The 26,493-nt window shown below is 46.1% G+C and overlaps 1 protein-coding gene across 1 annotated transcript in view; it reads left to right on the top strand.

The window, feature by feature from the left end:
• The window catches only part of RBL2 (RB transcriptional corepressor like 2), a 132,957-nt gene that overhangs the window by 80,817 nt on the left and 25,647 nt on the right, over window positions 1–26,493 (top strand). The window contains exons 10-14 of the mRNA XM_040328662.1: window positions 274–383; window positions 5,469–5,572; window positions 20,526–20,663; window positions 22,939–23,103; window positions 25,319–25,436. Coding sequence (XP_040184596.1) covers window positions 274–383; window positions 5,469–5,572; window positions 20,526–20,663; window positions 22,939–23,103; window positions 25,319–25,436 — 635 coding nt within the window. The remainder of the gene's footprint in view (window positions 1–273; window positions 384–5,468; window positions 5,573–20,525; window positions 20,664–22,938; window positions 23,104–25,318; window positions 25,437–26,493) is intronic.

The following is a 26,493-nucleotide window of genomic DNA, read 5'->3' as shown; positions in this document are numbered from 1 at the left end:
TCGCATTCAATTAATTTCGATAAAATATCACGAATATTCGAATTTAGCGAATATATCTCGAATATTCGAATATATATTCGAGATATATCGCGAAATCGAATATGGCATATTCTGCTCAACACTATTCATGGCCAGCTGCCAGATTTTGCAATGGTGGAATAACATATGGCTCCTATTGCCCATATGGGACAATTCGCAAGTGCCACAAAGAATTTGAAATGGATGAACCACTTTAACTGTATTTCAATTAATTTATTCTTTGTTTTTTTCCAGATCCTGCTCTAGGAACCCCTCACAGATGATATCAAAATGTGTGAAAGATATGTTTGATGTGTTTTGTGAACATACTGTATCTGAAGGAGGAGAGACTCAGTACTGCAAAGGTTTGCCATATTGTTTGCATGCTGTTTATCTAAATGCAGACATTTTTATGACATGTGACATGCATATGGTATTTGCACCCGGTGGACATCCATTCTGCGGGATGGGGAAAAAGAAAATGTAAGAAAAAAATAAAATAAAATTCTAACAGACTAAAGTTCTATTTTCCCCATTCCCACAGCAAAACCAGTAGTGAGAGTTATATTGCAATTTACACCCCATAAAACTTCGAACTCCAATCTTTCATGTTTGTAAGACAAGAGATCGGATATCTTTTCTTTATTAAAGGATATCTAAAGTTTTTTTTGTTTTTGTTTTTTATAAAACAAACATGTCATGCTTATCTCCTCTGTGCAGTTGGTTTTGCACAGAGTGGCCCCCGATCCTCTTTTTCTGGGGCCCCTTAGCGGCGCTCCTTGCTCCTCCTCTTCTCGAGGGCCCCATTGGAGAGCCGCTCTCCCTCGGGGCATGCGTGCAGGCACGCTCCCGTGTCCTGCTGCTGTGTCCATTGACACAGACAGCAGGACTTGGCTCCCACGTCATTGGTATTAATTGACAGCAGCCAATGGCTGCACTGCTATTAATCTATCCAACCCGAGACACCGGCTGGAGCTGCTGTGCTTGTCCCCATCCCTGGAAAGACTGGTTCAGGTAAGTAAAAGGGGGGCTCTGGGAGGCAGCTGCATCACAGGAGGTTTTTCACCTTAATGCATAGAATGCATTAAAGTGGAGCTCCACCCTAAAGTGGAACTCCCACTGATCGGAACCCTCCCCCCCCTCCGGTGTCACATTTGACACCTTTCAGGGGGAGGGGGGTGCAGATACAGGTCAGGTATTTGCACCCACTTCCGGCCACACAGTCTGCGGGTAGACTGCGGGCAGGACGTCACCTCCCGTCCCCCCCCCCCCCGTCGGCTCCCAGAGCACAGCGGGAGCCAGTCAGCAGGCGCAGCGCGACTCACGCATGCGCCGTAGGGAATCGGGCAGTAAAACCGGAGCGCTTCACTTCCTGGTTCCCTCACCGAGGATGGCGAGGGGGGGGCAGCAGAGTGATGAGCGATCGCTGCGGATAGCGCTGGACTCCAGGACAGGTAAGTGTGCCGATATTAAAAGTCAGCAGCTGCAGTATTTGTAGCTGCTGACTTTTAATATTTTTTTTTTTCAGCGGACATCCGCTTTAAGGTGAAAAACCATGAGGGTTTACAACCACTTTAACCACTTGAGGACCCCTTCACGCCGATATACGTCGGCAGAAGGGCACGGCTGGGCACAAGCACGTACAGGTACGTCGCCTTTAAGAGTCCAGACGTGGGTTGCGCACGTGCCGGCGCGCTCGTGACCTAGTCCTAAACTCCGCACCCGCGGACCCGATCACTGCCGGTGTCCCGCGATTGGGTCACAGGAGCTGAAGATAATAATGTAACTATTTATATACCATACCTGTGGGGTCCCTCTAGAAGCTGGAAACCAATGTAGTAGACACCACTACCCCAGTGATCTCCACTTGCTTCTGGGTCCCATGTTGAGCATCAGCCTTGCTGCATTCTATCAGGGGTCGGCCGCTTGGCACAGGCACCATTTAGAGAATGCTGTGTATTTTCACAATGATTGAAAATTATTCTATGGTTGGATGAGGCAAAGAGGTGGGCAATGATGTAATTTATAATAAAAATATATATATATTATATAATTAAAACATATTAACTATGAAAAAATTGAAATGGAATGATTACTTTGTTGTTGCATCCAGGCATTCACAATTTGACAGGTTTTGGTGGGGATTTCCAGCTTTCGAGTCTACAATTGATCAATTAAATTGACTTGAGGAAACCTCCTCTTGTCTTTTAGATTATGGAACAAATCAATATACACGTGCTTTACCTCTTTTCATGTAATTCCATCTAAAGGAAACTGTGTAGTTTAGAAAGAAGAAAGACTGGGCATTTGTAGACTCAATGGAAAGGAATTTGGAAGTCCCCTAAAGAATTACCCAGATATCTTGTGGATTATAAGGAAGACTTGGCACAGATCAAATGATTTCCTCTACATGTGCTACTTGGAAATAACATTATACTATACATTGCAGGATTTGATTGATAGAATCAGAGCCCCACCTAGTATACAGTCTATGCCAGGGGTCAGCAACCTTTTTCCACTTAAGGGCTGGATTTAATGTATGTGAATGCATGAAGGGCCGCATTCACTTGCTAATACATGAAGATAACATTACACAGCCCCCCCGCACCTCTGGCTCCCTTTACATTACACAGCCCCCCCGCACCTCTGACTCCCTTTACATTACACAGCCCCCTGCACCTCTGGCTCGCTTTACATTACACAACCCCCCGCGCCTCTCAGTGTCATCTTAAGAGCATTATAGGCCCCCGGGCAATACAGTGCACTGGGGCCCTGTCTACACAATCACGCACGAGAATTTACTGACAAAAATCATAAAATTTACTGGCAGAACCACATTTTTTACTGCCACTAGTATCTAAAATGACAGTTTTCAGTGCCGAACAATGCAAATGTCAGTATTTAAACTATGAACATATAGCTAGTGCTATTAGCAATGTGTTTAAGTTAAACAAAAGTAAAAAAAATACAAATAAAATGTCTTCATTGACATGAAGGTCAGGTTACTATAAACCAGCCAGCACAGAGTTTCCTCTTACATCAGAGTCTGCAGGATTCCCCCTTACAGTGAAAGGGAACTCTTATGTAAAGGGAAATGCTGCAGATCATGATCTAAGGGGGGAACTCTGATGTGGAGGGGGGCTCTGGTGACCAGAGACCACCTAATATCAGAGTCCACTGCTTTCTCTTTCCCACTTACATCAGGGTCCGGAGACTGAGTTCCCCCTTGCATTGTTAGGGGGAATCCTGCAGACTCTGATGTAAAGGGGAACTCTGATGTGGGGGGCACTCTGGTGACCAGAGACCACCTTCCGTAGAGTAAATACACTAAAGTAAGGGGGGTCACTAATATAGGTGGGGGAACCTTTATATCAGTGCCCCCTTACATTTTTGAATTCACTCCCCCCTTACATCAGCAACCCCCTGCACTCATGGAGGACCGGATCTTCTCTGTGATTTCCGGAAACTGGGCATGGGCAGTTCTAACCCGTCACTCTCCACAATTTTTTGCTGGGCAGCTGGTGGGGCCCCCCAGGCAAGTGGGGCCCCCGGGCAACTGCCCAGCGTGCCCAATGGAAAAGATGGCCCTGGCGCCTCTGACTCCCTTTACATTACACAGCCCCCTGCACCTCTGGCTCGCTTTACATTACACAGCACCCCACACCTCTGGCCCCCTTTACATTACACAGCCCCCTGCACCCCTTTACATTTCACAGCCCCCTGCACCCCTTTACATTTCACAGCCCCCTTCACATCTGGCCCCTTTACATTTCACAGCCCCCTGCACATCTGGCCCCTTTACATTTCACAGCCCCTGCACCTCTGGCCCCTTTACATTTCACAGCCCCCTGCACCTCTGACCCCCTTTACATTACACAGCCCCCTGCACCTCTGACCCCCTTTACATTACACAGCCCCCTGCACCTCTGGACCCCTTTACATTACACAGCCCCTGCACATATGGACCCCTTTACATTACACAGCCCCTGCATCTCTGGACCCCTTTACAATCACAACTTCATTGCTTTGTTCCTTATATTTTTATTTTTGTCGCTTGGACTGTTTCAGTACAGTTTGGACTTTTGCTCTCACAATTTGCTTTCACTATGTGTGTAAAAAACTTTTGACACATTATTTAATGATACCAAATACGCTGGATTTACAGTTAAACTCAAGGCAAACAGCAAAATAAACTGATGAAATATATGTATGGCGGATGTTTCATCTGCCAAACAATTTGTATTTTTACCCATCCAGCCTGGAGATTTACACAGCTCTGTCTAGCAGGGGAGGAGACCTGATTCTTCTCCACTGCAGCTTTACTTCTACTAACAGATCTCATCCTCAGTCCAACCCTGTGACAGGACAGTGAAAAGAAAAGCAGCACGCTGATAGGCCCATCTCTCTGCTGCTCTGCTCTTTCCTCCTGTCAGCATGCTGCTCGCACTGTAGCTCACCTTATTGGTTTCTTGTGTGTCTACTGCACCTCCTTATTGAGCTCTGCTGTACAGCCTGTAAAAGACTGATACCAAGTCAAATTCAGGTTCCCTTAAACTGCCTGCATTCAAAAATGCATCTAACATTATCTTAAGGTTTACAAAGCTGTGTTCATTTGTGTCTTTAAAACAGTCTGGAGTTTAGTTGTATTTTAGCGGGCATCAGTATTGAGTAACACAGGGAGCATAAACTGGTGGGTATTGGAAAGAAAAAAATGGCTATTGGCTTTACTGGCAATAGGTGGTGGGGTGTGCTATTGTGAAAACCAATAATAAACAAGGCTTTTTGAAGCCACATCATGAGTTCATTAAATGCAAAGAATCAAAACAATAGAAGAAATGGGAGGGGAATTCAGCAAAGAATTTGCACCACTTTTCCTGGCGAAATATGGCTATTTGAAAAGTCCAGATTTAGATTCACATAAGCTTTGTTGCCAGGTTTGGTAGTCTTACAAAATCATACAACAGATTCAGGTGGTTCTTAATAGTGCTACTGGCTGTGGTGCTGTGGCTGCACCAGATTCAAACACAATCACCTCTACCTGTAGATAATGAAACTGGAGATTATTAAGACCAACTCAAAAGTGGTGTACAGAGACAGGTGCAGTGCCTGTCTCTGTACACTGTGTAGCAACCGCTACCCCCTCATTTGTCGCTGCTTGTCAACAGTGTTTATGAATGCCCCAGGAGGAGCATTACTGGGTCCTTACTGGTACAGCTACTATATATTTCGAGACGTTTGGGTGTGAAAATGCAAATTTTTAATTTACTGGGGTGCACAGTTAATACAAATTCTATAGTCCCTAAAAAATAATTCTGCTGGAGTTGGGCTTTAAGAGACACAAAGAGCAACACCTTATGGGATTTCAGAAAGAAACAATTTGAAACACTTATATTTTGTTACCATGTATAGAATTTCTGCACCATAGTAACTTTTGTTCAAATATTTTCCAGACATTGCAAAGAAATACTTCAGGCTGGCAGAGGTGCTGTACTACAAAGTTCTGGAATCCATTATTGAGCTGGAGAAGAAACGGCTGGGTGATGTGGATCTCTCTGTAAGGAAATAGAACTTTTTTTAATTGCTTTTCTGTGAGCGGTACTACTTCTAATGTTCTCAATGGTGCATTTTTTTAACCCCTTCTTTACCTGGGTACTTTTAAAAATGTGCAGGTATTCAAGGGGTTAAACAATGCTCCGCAAGCGTGAGCTTAATCTTGGTTTTAACATCAGGTTTCAGGTAAAAGTGCTGTGCTGGTCTGCTCCCTCCCCTTTTGCCAGCTGGACCGTGGTGAACTTCAGAAAATTCTGGAGCAAAAGAAGCTCAGGGAACATCCCTGATCCCCCTCTGCGACCGTAGCCGGGGAAGTACGTTGTACATTGGCAGCAGCGAGGAGTTTTTCACCCACTCCTGGCTGCTACAGGGAAGCATCTGACAAGCCAGCTGATCGCTTCCACACACCCCAGCAACAGTCGATTCTTCCCTCTGCAATTTTTTCCAAGCTCCGCTCTCGCATCGGTGGACCCAGCACTGCCATGGCGGGTCCTGCTGGGGAATGGTGTCGGGGAGTGCTGGCCGCGAGTGTCGGGGAGTGCTGGCCGCGAGTGTCGGAGAGTGCTGGCCGCGAGTGTCGGAGAGTGCTGGCCGCGAGTGTCGGAGAGTGCTGGCCGCGAGTGTCGGGGAGTGCTGGCCGCGAGTGTCGGGGAGTGCTGGCCGCGAGTGTCGGGGAGTGCTGGCCGCGAGTGCTAGCTGTCAGAATACTGTAGCACACATGAAATCAAAGGACCAGCTGCCCATATTCACTTCCACCACCAGCCGTTCCTGGTATCCATTCTGGACAGCATGATCCTTGGTGTTGTGTGTATAACTTTGCTGCACAGATCTGTGGAAGTGCTGAGGACAGGATAAAGTCCCTAAATTCTTGTCATGTGGACCTTGACCCTTAAGTATTGCGGGGGCAGTTTGTGAATGTTGTGAAGGAGGCTGTGAAAGATGGCAGAATTTACATAAATCAGGTAGCTGTCCACAGGGGGCAACCTTCATGACTTGGGACAAGAAGACAGGAAAACCTTTCCATAATTTTATCAGCTAGTAGAACCTATGGGCAGCTTGTCAGTTCCTGGAACAACTCCCTGCTGCTAAAGTAGCATTACACTATGGGCCTGATTTACTAAGCTATGTGCGCTGCGCTGGTTCATGCATTAATTAGTACTCCGGGTGGAGGCTTAATCAGGCGCATGAACCAGCGTAGCAGCCGGCGCATTGAAACTAATATGTAAAGCCGCGCCGAACTCCCTATAGAAGTCTATGGGAGAAATCAAAAGTGTTCATTTTAAAGGCTAATCTGCAAGTTTTGTCCTAAAAAGTGTTTGGGGACCTCAGTCCTGCCCCAGGGAACATGTATCAATGCTTTTTTTATTTTTTAAAACGGCCGTTTTTTCGGGAGCAGTGAAATTAATAATTCTTAAAGTGAAACAATAAAAGTGAAATATTCCTTTAAATTTCGTACCTAGGGGGGGTGTAATGTCAGCATGTGAAATAGCGCATTTTTCCCGCACTTAGAACTCCCCCTGCACAAAGTGACATTCTGAAGGAAAAAAGTCATTTAAAAATTCACACGCGGCTATAATGAATTGTCGGCTCTGACAATTCTAAAGGGATTGATTCATAAAAAAAACAAAAAAATTTGTAGGGGTTCCCCCAAATTAAATTACCAGGCCCTTCAGGTCTGGAATGGATATTAAGGGGAACCCCGCCGTAAAAACCAAAAAAAAAAAAGACGTGCGGTTCCCGGCAAATATCCATTCCAGACCCTTCAGGTCTGGTGTGGATTTTAAGGGGAACTCCACCCCAAATTGAAAAAAAAAATGGCGTGGAGTCCCCCTAAAAATCCACACCAGACCCTTATCCGAGCACGTTGACCTGGCCGGCCGCAGAAAAGAGGGGGGGACAGAGTGCGGCCCCCCCCCTCTCCTGAACCGCACCAGGCCACATGCCCTCAACATGGGGAGGATGTCCCCATGTTGATGGGGACAAGGGTCTCATCCCCACAACCCTTGCCCGGTGGTTGTGGGGGTATGCGGGCGGGAGGTTTATCAGAATCTGGAAGACCCCTTTAACAAAGGGGACCCCCAGATTCTGGCCCCCCCCCTGTGTGAAATGGTAATGGGGTACATTGTACCTCTACCATTTCACCACAAAAAAATGTCAAAGTGTTAAAAATGACAGTAGCCGGTTTTTGACAAATCTTTTAATAAAATCTTCTTTTCTTCTTTCCTTCGGGCTTCTTCCGCTGCTTCTTTCTTCTCGTCAACATCTTGCCCGACGTGTTCTTCTATCTTCTCCGTCCGTCCTTCCGCCTTCTGGTCCCGCATCTTGCCCGTTGTCTTCTCCGTCCGCCTCCTCGTCCGCATCTTGGGTCTTCTGCGGTCTTCTTCTCGGTCCGCCACCTTCTCGTCCCCTGCGTTTGAATTGTAATTGGCCGCCGTTTTCCCGCTCCTGGGACCCGCCCCCCTCTGACGCCACAAGTAAACTCCTTAGAAGGTCATGTGCGTCAGAGGGGGGCGGGGTCACATGAGTGTGACACGGCGGGAACTTCTTCTCCGGGCGGCGCGATTGAAATTGAATTCCCCCGCTGTGTGACGCTCTGCGACCCCGCCCCCCTCTGACGCACATGACCTTCTAAGGAGTTTACTTGTGGCGTCAGAGGGGGGCGGGTCCCAGGAGCGGGAAAACGGCGGCCAATTACAATTCAAACGCAGGGGACGAGAAGGTGGCGGACCGAGAAGAAGACCGCAGAAGACCCAAGATGCGGACGAGGAGGCGGACGGAGAAGACAACGGGCAAGATGCGGGACCCGAAGGCGGAAGGACGGACGGAGAAGATAGAAGAACACGTCGGGCAAGATGTTGACGAGAAGAAAGAAGCAGCGGAAGAAGCCCGAAGGAAAGAAGAAAAGAAGATTTTATTAAAAGATTTGTCAAAAACCGGCTACTGTCATTTTTAACACTTTGACATTTTTTTGGGGTGAAATGGTAGAGGTACAATGTACCCCATTACCATTTCACACAGGGGGGGGGTCAGGATCTGGGGGTCCCCTTTGTTAAAGGGGTCTTCCAGATTCTGATAAACCTCCCGCCCGCATACCCCCACAACCACCGGGCAAGGGTTGTGGGGATGAGACCCTTGTCCCCATCAACATGGGGACATCCTCCCCATGTTGAGGGCATGTGGCCTGGTGCGGTTCAGGAGAGAGGGGGGGCCGCACTCTGTCCCCCCCTCTTTTCTGCGGCCGGCCAGGTCAACGTGCTCGGATAAGGGTCTGGTGTGGATTTTTAGGGGGACTCCACGCCATTTTTTTTTTCAATTTGGGGTGGAGTTCCCCTTAAAATCCACACCAGACCTGAAGGGTCTGGAATGGATATTTGCCGGGAACCGCACGTCTTTTTTTTTTGGGGTTTTTACGGCGGGGTTCCCCTTAATATCCATTCCAGACCTGAAGGGCCTGGTAATTTAATTTGGAGGGACCCCCTTTTTTTTTTTTTTTTTTTAATGAGCAATGACTCTATTCTTTATAGCCATGAGTACTTTAACCACTTGCCCACCGGGTTAATTCTGGCACTTCTCTCCTTCATGTGAAAATCACAATTTTGTGGCTAGAAAATTAATCAGAACCCCCAAACATTATATATTTTTTTTTAGCAGACATCCTAGGGAATAAAATGGCAGTCATTGCAATACTTTTTGTCACACCGTATTTGCGCAGCGGTCTTACAAGCGCACTTTTTTTGGATAAAAATCACTTTTTTGAATTAAAAAATAAGACAACAATACATTTTGCCCAATTTTTTTCTATATTGTGAAAGATAATGTTACGCCGAGTAAAATGATACCCAACATGTCACGCTTAAAAATTGCGCCCGCTCGTGGCATGGCGTCAAACTTTTACCCTTTAAAAAACTCGATAGGCGACGTTTAAAAAATTCTACAGGTTGCATTTTTTGAGTTGCAGAGTAGGTCTAGGGCTAGAATTATTGCTCTCACTCTAACGATCGCGGCGATACCTCACTTGTGTGGTTTGAATACTGTTTTCATATGCGGGCGCTACTCGCGTATGCGTTTGCTTCTGTGCGCGAGCTCGTCGCGACGGGGCGCTTTAAAATTTATTTTTGGGGTTTTCTTATTTATTTTTATTTAGTTTTATAATGTTTTACACTGAAATAAAAAAAAAAAAAAAAAATGATCAGTTTTCTTCCTATTACAAGGAATGTAAACATCCCTTGTAATAGGACTAGTGTGTGACAGGTCCTCTTTATGGAGAGAGGCGGGGTCAATAAGGCTGGAAAGCATGGTATTGAAAAAAAAAAAAAAAGATCTCATGCTTTCAGCTGCAATCATGTTCGTTCACCACAGTGGTGTAGTGTATAGCACTTTGACCTAGCAGCAAAAGAGTCGTTGGTTCGAATCCCGCCCGTGACAGCATCTGCATGGAGTTTGCATGTTCTCCCTGTGCCTGCGTGGGTTTCCTCCCACAATATAAAAACACGCTGTAAATCGGTTCCGGTCTAAATAAGCCCTAATATGCAGTAGTATATTAAGGTTTGGTTCTGCCCTAGGCCTGACTACATATCTGCACCTCCTAATAGAAAAATGACCCACCCCTTCCTGTCAAGGTCACACCCTGTTTTTGTATAACCCCGCCCAGTAATTTTCAGGGGACCCACACACTAGTTCTGGGGGGGCACTGGATTCCCTTAACCACTTCCATACCAGGCACTTACGCACCTTCCCGCCCAAGCCAATTTTCAGCTTTCAACACTGTCGCACTTTGAATGGCAATTGCGCGGTCATACAACACTGTACCCAAACAAAATTGGCGTCCTTTTTTCCCCACAAATAGAGCTTTCTTTTGTTGTTATTTGATCACCTCTGCGTTTTTTTTTTGCGCAACAACTAAAAAAAGACTGCAAATTTTGAAACAAAAAAACCTTTTTCTTTTTTTAGGTTAATTTTTTTGTAAATAAGTTTTTCTCTTTCAATTACGGGCACTGATATGGCGGCACTGATGGGCCCCGATGAGATGGCACTGATGGACATCGATGAGGTAGTACTGACGGCACAGATGAGGTGGCATTGATTGGCGGCGCTGCTATGCGGCACTGATGGGCACTCATAGGCGGCACTGATGGGCACTCATGGGCGGCACAGATGGGCGGCACTTATGGGTGGCACTGATGGATACTTATGGGCGGCACTTATGGGTGGCACTGATGGATACTTATGGGTGGCACAGGTGGGCACTGATAGGTGGGCACTGTGCATGGATGGGCACTGTGGGGTGGCACTGATTTTCCCAGTCAGTGCCCATTTGTGGGCACTGATTGGCATCTTTTTTCTTATTTTTTAATGCTTTTTGTTTTTTTGTTCTATATTTTTTTTGTTTTTGCACACCCTGGTGGTCCAGGGTGGGCATCCCTGGTGGTCCAGTGTGGTGATCCGAGGGGGGGCTGCGCTGATAAACAATCAGCGCGAACGCCCCCTGTCAGGAGAGCCGCCGATCGGCTCTCCTATACTCGCGTCTGTCAGACGCGAGTGAGGAAGAGCCATCGATGGCTCTTCCTGTTTACATCGTGATCAGCCGTGATTGGACACGGCTGATCACGTGGTAAAGAGTCTCCGTCTCCGTGAGAGACTCTTTACCGAGATCGGAGATGCAGGGTGTCAGACTGACACCCCGCATCACCGATCGCCGCGCTGCGTGCCCCCACAGGCGCGTGCGGCATGAAATCCTGCAGGACGTCCTGTCAGGATTGTGTAACCACTTCCCGGACGTAAATCGGCCATAGGCTGGGCGGGAAGTGGTTAATTTGCATAGTTTTTCTCTCACTTCCTGTTTGGCTATGGGGCAGGAAGTGAAGGCAAATCTCCCCAATTGGACACAGATAATACAAAATAAACTGACAGGGCCTATAACCCTCCCTCACTCTATCCAAAATGAAAGAAAATAAAACTTGTTGATTATAGTTCTTGTCAGGGGCGGACTGACCATTGAGTCACTCGGGCACTGCCCAAGGGCCCCATGCCACTAGGGGGCCCCATCCGGGTTGCCAGGCTCAGTAAAACCAGGGACAGTATGTAAAAATCTGTGTTTTTTTTAGATCTGTCCCTGATATGTCCGAAAATGACATGCTTTTAATGTGAATATCCCAAGATTTTAGCTGCCCGCCTCTGCACTACCTCCTGGCGTGGTGGTCATCTGTAAGCCAGAGGGGCCCCATAATCTTCTATTGCCCAGGGGCCCCATGAGTTGTCAGTCCGCCCCTGGTTCTAGTTTAAGCACAAATTTCATAGAGTTTTATTGAGAGGCCTAAGAAAATATAACCATGCCAATAGGCCAGGATACAGCGTTGCTAATATGTAGGAATGTGTGTGTTAGAGCACCCCACCCAATGTTAACTAAAAAATTATTAATTTGCAAATAAGTATTATCTGCTCATTTTTTTGGGGATGTCTGCACCCCTGATAGTGACAACATTTGTGAGGTGTCTTCACCCTTTCTAATTCATTCACTTCCTGTCACATAGCCAAACAGGAAGTGAGGGTAAAACCTTACTAATATATTTTCTTGTGGACACAGAGATCAATCTAAATAGTTTCCCATTATGTAAATTGCACTCTAGCATTTTGCTGTGTACACCCCAAATTATTAGGGATCTTGGACTTTGGGGTCCATTTACTAAAGGCAAATCCACTCCTACAAGTGCAAAGCAAGGAAGAAAACAAAAAACAACTTTGCTTCTACAGGATTGGATGTTAAAACCATCAGTGCTTCCTCTCTGATTTTCAGCAACTATGCTTGTACTGCAGAGTGGCTTTGCCTTTACTAAACCCCAAACTAAATAATCATTTGGGGCAGGGATCCTCAAACTACGGCCCTCCAGCTGTTGTAGAACTACACATCCCATGAGGCCTTGTAATGCACTGACATTCACAGACATGACTAGGCATGATGGGAATTGTAGTTCCTGAACAACTGGAGGGCCGTAGTTTGAAGACCCATGATTTGGGGTGTACACAGCAGTGCTGGAGTGCAATTTGCTTAATGGGGACACTAGTTAGATTGACCGGTGTCCCCAAGAAATGACACTGGTAGGGTTTTAACCTCACTTCCTGTTCAGCTGTGTGACAGGAAGTGAAGCCAATTTTAAGAAAAGGGACACAAAGCTCAACACAAAAATAAAAAAACACAAAGCAGGGGTTCTAACACTCACTTGGCTTCCCTCAAACACCCACAATTTGAATAGGATTGCCTTGCGCTAGATTTAAGCACAGTGCTGTAAATCAGCACGTCAAGCCTGTCCACCAATAGCAAACCCCCCCCCCCCCCCCCCCACAGGCCATGTTTGCAGGTTTTCCTTCATCTTGCACATGTGCTTTAAAATAGTCTGGACAGCAATTCTTGATAAGAGAAATCCCCAAAACATGTCCTGTCGGGGGTACTTGAGGGCTGAGGACCACTTCAGAATAAATAAAATACTTACCAGTTTTTGTCTTTAAAGTCAGGGAGAATAAACATGGCAAACATTTCATGATTACACACCAGGAAAGAAGCTTAGACAAAAATCACACATAATTTGTTAGGCCCAAACCGATTTCAGCTGCAGCTGTCAACATATGTAGCATGAAAAAGTAACAAAAGACAAACTTAACAATTTTAAAGTAATTTTTATTGGTCAACAAAACAAGGAAAGCAAAAAAAGACAAACAAACAAACACAAACAAAAATACATTTCAAAATTCTAATTAACCATAGCTTTACACATTTTTCATAAAATAAGGCCACATCGACAAATACATCAAAGTGAACATCATTTAAAAATAAACCAAAACCATTGGCAAAATAAAACAAAACCCATGCAACAAACCACATTTGTGTTTAGCAACAGCATTTCTGCCAGCCTGCCCCTTCTGAGGGCAGCTGAGGACTGATCGATCCAAGCTTTTTATAACAGTGCTAGTAATGAAGCAATTGGAATCACATGAACAAATTGCAGTCTCTAGTTTGGGTGAGCTTGTAATTGGGCACACCTGCAATTAATCCAAACCATGCTCTATGAGCATCCAATGAGTGTTTTTCACCTTTTAAAAAGAAAGGATAATTTTTTTCTAAGTGTTTGAGCATGCTCAGTTCATCACACATGTAGGAACCAAGCTGCAATGGAATGAGAGCTTTTTTTTTTTTGTTTCCCCTGATCTGATGCTTTCCAGCCTGAAGGGGAGGTGTTAAAGACAGAAGTAAACACGCACATTTAATAATCTATTTGTGTGAAAAAAAAGGTTGCCAATTTTGTTTGGGAGCCACGTCGCACGACTGCGCAATTGTCAGTTAAAGCGACGCCGTGCCGAATCCCAAAAACTTGCCCGGTCATTGACCAGAAATATGGTCCGGGCTCAAGTGGTTAAAAATTAACAAAACACAAAAGTGAGCCCAATTTTTGGGGATAATGTGAAAGATGATGTTACACTGAGTAAATAGATACCTTACATGTCACGCTTTACTATTGGAAACACTCCTGCAATGGGGCCAAAATGAATTCCGTGAATATCCCCATAGGCGACCTTTTTCTTTTTTTTCCAGGTTACCAGTTTATAGTTACAAAGAAGGTCTAGTGGTAAAAGTATTGCTCTCGCTCTAACGCACGCGTCAATACCTCACATGTGTGGTTTGAACGATGTTTATATATGTGGGCGGGACTTGCGTAAGTCCCGCCCACATATGTAAAAATTATTTTTACTTTTTGCTCTAATAAATATCCCCAAAAATATATATTGAAAAAACTAAAAAACCCCTCAGTTTAGGCCGATACGTATTCTACATCTTTTTGGTTCCAAAAAATCGCAAATAGCGTTTAGTGTTTGGTTTTTGCAAAAGTTATAGCGTCTACAAATATTTTTTTTTTGTTGTTTTAACTAGTTATTGGGGCGATCAGCGATTTTTATCGGTACTGCGACATTATGGCGGACACATCGAACACTTTTTTGGAACCATTGGCATTTTTCTAGCGATCAGTGCTGTAAAAAATGCATTGCTTACTCAAAAAATACCACTGGCAGGGAAGGGGTTAACACTAGGTGCGAGGGAGGGGTTAAAGATGTTCCCTGGGTGTGTTCTAACTGTAGGGGGGGGGGGACTGACATGTGTAAATGACAGATCGCTGTTCATGAAGGGGAACTCCAGACCCCCGAAAAAAAAAAAAGGTGGGTTCCCTCCAGGTGCATACCAGGCTCTTAGGCTTGGTCTGGAACATAAGGGGTTAAACCCGCACAAAAAAAATAGCGTGGGGTCCCCCCCAAGATCCAAACCAAGCCATTATCCCAGGCACGCAGTCTGGTCAGACAGGAATGGGGGTGGGGACGAGCGAGCGCCCCCCTCCCTCCTGAGCCATACCAGACCACATGCCCTCAACATGGGGGAGTGTGTGCTGTGGGGGAGGGGGGCACTGCCCCCCCAACCCAAAGCACTCTTGTCCCCATGTCGATAGGGACAAGAGCCTCTTCCCGACAACCCTGGCCGTTGGTTGTCGGGGTATGCGGGCGGAGGGCTTATCAGAATCTGAGAGACCCCTTTAATAAAGGGGTCCCCAGATTCCGGCCCCCCACCCTATGTGAATGAGTATGGGGGTACATTGTACCCCTACCCATTCACCTGGGGAAAAAAATGGAAAAAAATAATACACCACACATGAATAAATTAATTTATTAGTCAGCCGGGGGTCTTCTGCCGGGGCCCCCCACCACCACCCCATTAGGCCCCGGGCTTCGCCATCTTCTGCCGGAACCCCCTTCACCAGTGAGGCTCCTGCCTTTGGGGGAGGGTCCCGGGCTACTACGACGGTTTCTGCGGGGGGGGTGCACTGGCACCCCACCCCCGTCTTCAGCGACGTAATTCACCGGGACCCCCTTCACCAGGGAGGCTCCTGCCTTTGGGGGAGGGTCCCGGGCTTCCACGACGGTTTCTGCGGGGGGGGTGCACTGGCACCCCACCCCCGTCTTCAGCGACGTAATTCACCGGGACCCCCTTCACCAGGGAGGCTCCTGCCTTTGGGGGAGGGTCCCGGGCTTCCACGACGGTTTCTGCGGGGGGGGGTGCACTGGCACCCCACCCCCGTCTTCAGCGACGTAATTCACCGGGACCCCCTTCACCAGGGAGGCTCCTGCCTTTGGGGGAGGGTCCCGGGCTTGTACGGTGTCTTCCGCCGGAGGGCGCCACTCTCCGGGCTTCTGCGATGCCTTCCGCTTCTGCCTGTCTCCTCCGCGGAGCACAGGGCTTGTCTCCGCTGTCTTCTCCCTTCTCTTCCATTCGATGTTGACACGACGAGGTCCGGCGCTGGAATGCCGTCTGAGCAGTGGGCATGGACTTATATAGGGCAATGCCACCATGTGACCTCAACCCATGTGACATCACATTCCCATCATGCCCAGGGAATGTGATGTCACATGGGTTGAGGTCACATGGTGGCATTACCCTATATAAGTCCATGCCCGTCGCTGACACGGCATGTCAGCGCGGAACCTCGTCGTGTCAACATCCAATGGAAGAGAAGGGAGAGGACAGCGCAGACAAGCCCTGTGCTCCCGGAGGAGACAGGCAGAAGAAGGAAGAGAGAAGAAAGAAGACGGAAGAAAGCCCTGGCTCCGCGGGGGAGCCAGGCAGAAGAGGGAGCAGAGAAAAGACCGGGGAGTTGGCGCACCCCCGGCAGAAGACCAGGAAGACCGGAACCCTGGCGGAAGGCACCGGAAAGACCGGGGGATAGGCGCCATCCCCCGGCAGAAGACCCCGAAGTCCGGATGCCCCTCCCTAATGAAAAAGAGCTTAAATGGGGTGGGGGCATCCGGCGGAAGGCTCCGGAGAGGACCGAGGGATGGCGCCCTCCCCCGGCAGAAATCACCGAAGCCCAGGGTCCCGGCAGAAGATCGGGAGAGAAGAAACCCCCCCTTCTAAGAGAGCTAAAGAAGAAAGGGGGGGCTCCGGAGCTGATTAATAAAATATTTTATTGTGTGTGGTGTTTTATTTTACTTTACATTTCCCCCATGTGAATGGGTAGAGGTACGATGTACCCCATACTCATTCACATAGGGTGGGGGTCCGGCATCTGGGGGCCCCCTTATTAAAGGGAGCTCGCAGATTCCGATTAGCCCCGCCCGCATACCCCGACAACCAATGGCAAGGGTTGTCGGGAAGAGGCTCTTGTCCCTATCGACATGGGGGCAAGAGTGCTGTGGGGTGGGGGGGCAGTGCCCCCCTCCCCCACAGCACACACTCCCCCATGTTGAGGGCATGCGGTCTGGTACGGCTCAGGAGGGGGGGGGGCCGCTCGCTCGTCCCCGCCCCCATTCCTGTCCGGGCCAGACTGCATGCTTGGGATGAGGGCTTGGTTTGGATCTGGGGGGGGACCCCCGCGCCGAATCGGCGCGGGTTTAACCCCTCACGTTCCGGACCAAGCCTAAGAGCCTAATGTAGCCCTGGAGGGGGACCCGCGCCGATTTCAAGTTTGAAATTTGGCGCCGAGTTCCCCTTCAGGGCTGAAAACAGCTCGGAGATTCCCGTGCGCCGCGTCACGCAGCGCATTCACGGGTACGCCGCTTGGTATTTACCAAGATTTTCACGGCGTACTGACAAGGCGCACGGGAATCCCTGACTTTTCTCTCTGCGCATGCCCAGTATGCAAATGAACCTCCCGAGGTTCAGGCGCACTGTGCAAGCGTACGGGGATCTGTTTTCAAAAAACACTTTCCCTTTCAATTCGGCCCGCCAAACACTTCAAAACACATGTCACTTCACTTCCCCTGCATCCCCCCACCTCCCCCCCTAATAAACTCCCGCCCAAACCCCCGCAATTTACAGTTTAATGTGCCGTGCGCCAGGTCTGTACTGGTGCACAATGCACCCTCTCCTGGGCGCACGGAGCACATTAGTAACTAGGGAAATACACTGCACTAGCAGCGTATTTCTTTAGTAAATGGCAAAACGGCTGCTACTCCTGCTTTTACTCCATGAGTCATGGAGTAAAGGCTTGGTAAATCAGCCCCTATGTATGGATTTTCCCTGGTTTCGTTTTATGGTGGCATGGAACTTGATGGCAAATGGTAGAAAAACCAGAGCAGAGATGGGGAGAGGAGCGGACCCCGGAGGGCTGAAAATAATAACCAAAAGTGCATCGAAGTCCTTTTATTGGTTTAGTCCGGTGAGTGCAGATCCACTAGGGGAGAACAGCATGTGATTGGTCACCAATATATGAGCCTGTATTTGGTACACACAGGGTGGATCACAAAGCACTTGGATTGCGTTTACATTGAACAATGGAGTACTTTGCACGGAAATTGTGAATTGATTACAAGTCTTGTGTATGCACACTGAAGATTGGAGCACCTTACACAGAAACTGAACTGATAAGAAACACAATACATTATAGTAGCCTTGAGGGAGCACTTATTTCTCACTTTTTTATCGGGTATATGTGTGTAGGAGGTATTGTGTATATACACTTATTTGGTACAGTGCATCCGGAAAGTATTCACGGCGCGTCACTTTTTCCACATTTTGTTAGGTTTTAGCCTTATTCCAATATGGATTCAATTCTACAAACAATGGGCCAGATTCACAGAGCAAGTACGCCGGTGTATCTACTGATACGCCGGCGTACTTTCAAATTTCCCGCGTCGTATCTTTAGTTTGAATCCTCAAACCAAGATACAACGGCTTCGGGGTTCGATCCCACAGGCGTACGCCTTCGGATCGTAGGTGCAATAATTTGGCGCCCGCTGGGTGGAGTTCACGTCGTTTTCCGCGTCGGGTATGCAAATTAGTGATTTACGACGATCCACGAACGTACGCGCGCCCGTCGCATTTTCTAACGTCGTCTGTAGTCGGCTTTTTCCGGTGTATATTTAAAGCTGGTATTTTGCGGCGTATACATAGACTTGCCATGTTAAGTATGGCCGTCGTTCCCGCGTCAAAATTTGAATTTTTTTTTTTTTGCGTAAGTCGTCCGTGAATAGGGATGGACGTAACTCACATCTAATTTCCAAAATGACGTAGTTGCGACGTCATTTCGCGCAAAGCACGGCGGGAATTTTCGAAACGGAGCATGCGCAGTTCAATCGGCGCGGGGACGCGCTTCATTTAAATGAATCACGCCCCCTAATAGCCGATTTGAATTCCGCCGCCAGAAATACACTACGCCGCCATAACTTTAGGCGCGGAATCTTTCAGGATTCTAACCAAAGCCGGAAAAGTTACGGTGGCGTAGCGTATCTCTGATACGCTGCGCCTATACATTTCTTTGTGGATCTGGCCCAATATCCCATAATGACAACGTGAAAGAAGTTTGTTTGAAATCTCTGTAAATTTATTAAAAATAAAAAAAATAACATTATTCACAGCTTTTTGCCATCACACTCAAGTTTCCACTGATCATCCTTGAGGTGTTTCTACAACTGGATTTAGTCAGTTGGACATGATTTGGAAAGACACACATCTGTCTATATAAGGTCCCACAATTAACAGTGCATGTCAGAGCACAAACCAAGCCATGAAGTCCAAGGAATTGTCTGTAGACCTCCGAGACAAGATTGTATCGAGGCACAGATATGGGAAAGGGTACAGAAGAATTTCTGCAGCATTGAAGATCTCAATGAGCTCAGTGGTCTCCATCATCTGTAAGACCCCTTTCACACTGAGGAGTTTTTCAGGCGGTACAGCACTAAAAATAGTACTGATTTATTTTACATTGCACACAAGGGGGCTTACCTTGTATACATACTTTCAGTTATTGACCCAGAACACATATAAGGATATAGAAATCTGACACTTGTTTTTTTTTTTTTTGCTGCATACATGTTCTGGGTTGGTGCCTCACCTCACTTGGTGAACGATAGAAGGTAGGCACACCCAGGCAGGTAGTATTTAAAGAATAAGCTAAAAAATGGGAGACTCTGTATTTCTATAGAGACATGGGAAAAATTGCGCACCAGCAGACATCACTGTGCCCAGGGATGACCATCCACAGGTAATCACTACATGAGCGATTACATGTGAACGTCCGTGAATAGCTGTGGTTGCCCTCAGGCTCCCATCAGCTAATCACAGGGAACCCCACTGAGCGAGATGGATAATCCCAAATGGCTCCATTTACAAGTGTGAATGAGGCCTTAAAGCGGAGTTCCACCCAAAAATGGAACTTACGCTTTTCAGAACCCTCCCTCCCTCCTGTGTCACATCTGGCACCTTTCAGGGGGGAGGGGGGTGCAGATACCTGTGTAAAACAGGTATTTGCACCACTTCAGGTATTGACTCCTGTGGGAGTCACGCCCCTTCACGTCACCCCTGCCCGCTGTCTTCTGGGAAACACACTGTTCCAAAGAGAGAGCAGGACCCATGACGGTGCGCCACGCTACTCGCGCATGCGTAGTAGGGAACAGGGCAGTGAAGCCGCCAGGCTTCACTTCCTGATTCCCTCACCAATGATGGCGGCGTTAGCATCTGAGAGACGAGCGATTGCTCAGCCTCGTCTGCCGACATCATGGGCGCGCTGGACAGGTAAGTGTCCATTTTCTAAAAGTCAGCAGCTGCTGTATTTCTAGCTACTGGCTTTTAAAAAAAAAAATTCAGGTGGACCTCCGCTTTAAGGCTTGAAAGGTAAAAGCTGTCAGGTTGATTGGAAACGCTTGTGTCTGATTGCTTCTGTTTTCTTCCCAATAATCTAACTTTGGTGGTGTTTGTAGCAAGCTTCTCTCAGATCAGTTACCTAATGTGACAATGTATAGGAAAGTGTCAGAAGAGTCATCTCCCTGACGATGGTCACATTTTGTCTCTGCATCCAACTTCTCTTTGATGCCTATAGTGTGATTGCAAACACTGTTACCCTTGTGTTCTTTTTAATGTACCTGTTGTGGTAAAGCAGATGCATCCATTGTGAAGTCGCATAGCTGAAATGTTCTCCATTTTGCAGAGTATTCTGGAGCAAGAAATCTTCCACAAGTCCCTTCTGGCATGCTGCCTCGAAATTACCATCTTTTCCTACAAGCCTCCAGGCAACTTCCCTCAAATCATGGTCATGTTTGAGTTGGCACCCTACCATTTCTATAAGGTATGTATGATGAATTATTGCAGACAACATCTGTTATATAGCAGTCCTCCAGAATAATCTGTCTCTTTTATATGTATTTGTCCCCCCCCCCCCCCCCCCCATATTTCTGTCATGACAGGTTTGCCTGAAGTGAGATTTATATTACTTTACTATATTAATATATATATATATATTGTGTAATATACATTTTACTTCAGGTAAACCTGCCATGACAGAAATATGTCATGGCAGGCTTTTATTACTGCTCTTTGTTTTTAAAAATGCTAGTTGTCTTGCTTTTATGGGGACTTGCTTTTTACATCACTGACCTGTAACCGTTATGAGGATCAGTTAAGTTGGAGAAAAGTCCTTGTTTGAAGATCAGAGGGTGAATATATTGAACAAGGCGGTCAGCATGAAAGCCACGAAACTAACTTTTTCAGATAGAAAGCGGCAGCACTGGCAGCCTCTGTGTTTCTGTCATGGTAGCTTTTTGTAATGAAGGGTATTTCAATATAATGCGACAAACTAATATTTTTTGGAATTGGTTGAGTGTAAATACGACATTGGCAACTTCTTCTGGTCAGCTTTTCGAAGATTAGAGATAGCGGTCCCTCAGTGGACTCCCTGTCAGGAATTGAAGTTAAAGTATATCTGAAGGAAAAGCTTTTTTTAGTTGCAGGGGTCTCAAACTGGCGGCCCTCCAGCTGCTGTGAGGCAAGTCCTATGAGGCATTGCAAGGCTGAGAGTGACAAGCATGACTCCCACAGGCAGAGGCATGATGGGACTTGTAGTTTCACAACAGCTGGAGGGCCGCCAGTTTGAAACCCCTGGTTTAGAGGGATTAGATCCCCTGTCAGGTTTTTATTGCTCTCTGTGCTTGTGATTTGGAGATTAGCCCTCTCTATTTGTCTTTTTTACCATTATCACAGCGAATGGAAGCAAAAGAAAATCCCAAACTTTGTGTTGTTACCAGAACTGTAATTGAGGGAAATCTTCCAATGGGGAAGCTGGGTCTGAAGACCCTGGTGACAATCAGGGATCCCCACTTTGTGGGTGACTTTCCTCTCGCTTCCTGATTTAGCTATGGTAACTATGGGATCACAAGTGAAGGGAAATCTCTCCAATGGGACACAGATGACAAAAATAAACTGATGGGGGTTATAACCTTCAATTCGTCTGTCCAAATATAGATTTTTTTTTTTTTTTTGCTGGTCCAACACCCCCATTCCCCCTCCTGGCCAACATTCTTGACTATACCCATCACTTATCTCAGGAGGCTTTAGGATTAGGGACTCAAAGCCAGCTGGACACGGGCCTGAACTTGATAGAAGCAGCCTGCTCACGATGACTGAGGAGAACCTGGGCTGTGATGCCTGAGTGGTAGATCTCATCAGGACAACACTGGCAGGTGAGTCTGTAAGTTAAGAACAATGCTGCATAACAGCTAAGAGGGGCAAAACATTTAGGATGCAGAGGGTAGTGAAGTTCCTCTTTAGAGATGAATGATGGCAGATTTTCATGGACAAATTCTTGAAGGTTTTGACACAATGGTGGTTAAAGTGTTCTGGATAGAATTTTTTTTACGATGCAGTGTTATATATTTGTTACCAACAGGTGTCACTATTTCCTCATCTAATATTTGGCTTAGTTGTCACATCCATTCTATCACTCAATACAATAGTATTAGTATTCCAAATTTGGCTTTGGATAGGAGGGATTAGACTCTCAATTTAAATGTTACTAAAGGCATTTTCTTTAAATAAAAAAGAGGTTATACTTACCTGCTCTGTAGAACTTTGCACATAAAGGTCACTTTCCTCCTCTTCTGTCAGTCCACACCAGTGCTGTCAGGTTCTTCCTCCTTCGGGTGCCTCCTGTAGCAAGCTGGGTGCTCAGGAGGCACCAATTCATGTGCACCCCCTTGTGAGCATCCATAGACCGCACATAAAATCCATAGACCGCACATAAAATCCATAGACCGCACATAAAATCCATAGACAGCTCATTTAATCCATAGACAGCATATTTTAGGTTTTGTTGATATCTGTGACCCTGTTGAAGGTATTTTATATTAACTTTCTGTCCTGGTGGCACCCAGTTACCAGGACAGAATAGGAAAATACATTTTCCCAATGGGGACACAGCAGATAAATACAAGTGTTCCAGTTATTTACCACTCTTTTAAGAAAAATAACTTGAGTTGAATCTCCATTGAATATTATATTGTTTTTTGTTTGTGAATGTTATATTGTTTTATATTTGTGAATATTTTAGAAGTGTACTGTATTTCCAGGTGATTGAACTTCTTATTAAGGCAGAAGAAGGCTTATGTCGGGAAGTGATAAAACACCTTAACCAGATAGAGGAACAGATTCTAGAGAGTATGGCATGGGCAGAAGACTCATCATTATGGGACAAAATTAAAGACAACAAAGGCAAAGTTCCATTGTGTGAAGAGGTATAAAGAACAATCTTCTGCAGTTCTTTTCTGTAACATGGGATCATGAAGCATGAAGATTGGGTTTTTCTCTAGGAGGTCTGATTATATAAAACCAAACCTATGTTACAGTTATAAAATACCTAGAAAGCTCTTTATCATCTGATGTCATTAGCTGGCCAAACACTAGCGGATATTCATACAAACACGAAAATTCTTAGTACATACGATGACTAGACGAATGTCTATTGAAAGTGCTTCAAAATTTTCTTTGCTTTAAACATTTGATTTTGGAATGAATGGACTTTTCAAATGAAAATCGCATATACAGCTAGAAATGTATTTGTTCGTTCTGCTTCTTTGAATATCTCGTCACTGCTGTTTAATGTCAATAAGACCCCTTTAACACTGGAGTGTATTGCAGGTGCTATAGTGTTGAAAATAGCGCCTGCAATGCACCCTTAAAAATCTGTTCCCATTCACTCCAGTGTGAAAGCCCGAGGGGCTTTCACACTGGAGCGGTGCGCTAGCAGGACGGTAAAAAAAGTCCTGCTAGCCGCATCGAAGGAGCGAAGAAGTAGCGGTGTGTTTACCGCTCCTCCTCCGCTGCTGCCCATTGCAATCAATGCGCTGCTGCGGTTTTAACCCTTTCTTGGCCGCTAGGGGGAAGTAAATGCGCCCCACTAGCGCCCAAAATGCGCCGCATATCCGCCCATAGCATCGCGGCTAAAAATAGCAGCGTTATACCATTGACGCTATGGGCGGCACAGTGTGAATGGGCTCTTATGGTTGGAAAATGAGATACGTGTTCTTAAAATGAAAAATTTCTAATGTATGGCCAACTTTAATCACCACAGCCTTTGCATTGCCCACTTCCCTGACAGTGGCTGATACCCCCCTATTCCAGGATCCTCTCAATGGATTCTTATTGAATTTTATCATAACATAACAGTGCATGGTTGAACAAAGCAATGCTTTCTTTAAGGAAGAGTTAAGCCGCGTACACACGATCAGTCCATCCGATGAGAACGGTCTGAAGGACCGTTTTCATCGGTTAACCGATGAAGCTGACTGATGGTCCGTCGCGCCTACACACCATCGGTTAAAAAAACGATACGCGGTGACGTAAAACACAACAATGTGCTGAAAATAACGAAGTTCAATGCTTCCAAGCATGCGTCGACCACAGACTGTGGGAGGGAGCACCGAGCTCGAGCACATGGCTGCATAAGGAGGTGAGATCCAATGATGAGTCTGTGTAAGGTAGCAGTATGTGTGAGTGGGGGGAGCAGCAGGGGTAGAGAGCCAGAGCATTGTGTGTGTAAGGCAGCAGTGTGATCCAGGGGGATGGAGCAGAGAGACAGAGCATTGTGTGTGTAAGGCAGCAGTGTGATCCAGGGGTATGGAGCAGAGAGCCAGAGCATTGTGTGTGTGTAAGGCAGCAGTGTAATCCAGAGGGAAGGAGCAGAGATCCAGAGCATTGTGTGTGTAAGGCAGCAGTGTAATCCAGAGGGAAGGAGCAGAGATCCAGAGCATTGTGTGTGTAAGGCAGCAGTGTGATCCAGGGGATGGAGCAGAGAGCCAGAGCATTGTGTGTGTGTGTAAGGCAGCAGTGTGATCCAGGGGTATGGAGCATAGAGACAGAGCATTGTGTGTGTAAGGCAGCAGTGTGATCCACGGGGATGGAGCAGAGAGACAGAGCATTGTGTGTGTAAGGCAGCAGTCTGATCCAGGAGGATGGAGCAGAGAGCCAGAGCATTGTGTGTGTAAGGCATATAAAATTCATGTTAGTGGTCTGAGGGATTAAAAATTGTGAGTTTAGTGGTCTGTGAGGTCTGAAAGGTTGGCGACCACTGATTTAGGGTATGTGTAGAGAGGTTGCATTCAGTTCAGCTATCTTCTGCTGCAATTTTCTTAGTTTCTCTACATTTATATTTGATTTTTAAACCCACAAAAGTACATGGTAAAACATCATGGTGCTGTACTTTTTTTTTCCCTAATCAGGATTTTTTCAACTCATGTTCCATGTCATTCATTTATACTTTGTAATAGTAAACTTTTTGGAAGATGACCCAGAATGAAGTCTGAATGCGTTATTGCTTTATCCTTGATGTTTTCCAAAATAGAAAGTGTAAGGGGGGAACTGTCATCCCCAGCATTTGTACTGCTATAGAGGAATCACACCTATGTTTGTGCACAGCTTTGTCTCACTTACCTGTATTAATTCATTTTACAGGTCATGCAGCCACACCACTTTGAACAGTCTGCTGGTAACAACATAGCCAGTTCCTCAGCTCCTCTTACTCCAAGAAGAGTCAATGAGATCCGTGCAGATGCATCTGGCCTAGGAAGAAGTAAGGGGTTTTACTTATCCATGGCGGGACACAAGTTTGTTTTTTCATGTAAACATACCAGCAATTTCTCACAATGTCCCATGCATGATTGCCAAATATTAATACAAGTGTACAGGTTTTCTGTGTTAATTTTAGGCAAGTGTATTATAAAGCATAAATAAGAAGGTATCCCTTGGGTGTCTACTACAGGGAAGTTTAGTAAGAAATACTAATACACCAATTCTTTTAAAATAATACAGTGACTTATAGCAACCCATAATCCTTTATTATTGACTTTAGGGGTGTCAATAAAGTTCAGGAGCGCAGTAATATGAAGCTAAGTTCAAGAACACTGGGATATGACCTCACACTAGCAGGAAGAATTTTCAAAACTAACCTTAAAAACATTTTTTATAAAAAATAGTTGATGCTTGAACAAGACTTCCAGCAGAGGTAGTGACAGTATGTGAATTCAAACAAAAATCTATTCTCAGACAAAAGTGGTAAAAACAAGTGGCAGGCTCAATAGACCACTTGATCTTTTTTTCTGCTATCATTCTTCTATGTTACACACTGATAAACTAAAATTAAAGGGGCTGTAAAGATACATTTTTTTTTCCTAAATAGCTTCCTTTACCTTAGTGTAGTCCTCCTTCACTTACCTCATCCTGTGATTTTGCTTGTAAATGTCCTTATTTCTTCTGAGAAATTCTCACTTCCTGTTCTTCTGTCTGTAACGCCACACAGTAACGCAAGGCTTTCTCCCTGGTGTGGAGTGTCATGCTTGCCCCCTCCCTTGGACTACAGGAGAGTCAGGACGCTCTCTAAGTTGCAGATAGAGAAAGGAGTTGTGTGTTAGTGGGCGTCCTGACTCTCCTGTAGTCCAAGGGAGGGGGCGAGCATGACACTTCACACCAGAGAGAAAGCATTGCATTACTGTGTGGGGTTACAGACAGAAGAACAGGAAGTGAGGATTTCTCAGAAGAAATAAGGACATTTAAAAGCAAAATGGAAGGATGAGGTAAGTGAAGGAGGACTGCACTAAGGTAAAGGAAGCTATTTAGGAAAAACAAATTGT

This window comes from Rana temporaria, chromosome 11, assembly GCF_905171775.1.
Source record: "Rana temporaria chromosome 11, aRanTem1.1, whole genome shotgun sequence".
Classification (NCBI taxonomy): Eukaryota; Metazoa; Chordata; class Amphibia; order Anura; family Ranidae; genus Rana; species Rana temporaria.
This window is presented reverse-complemented; position numbering and strand designations above follow the sequence as displayed.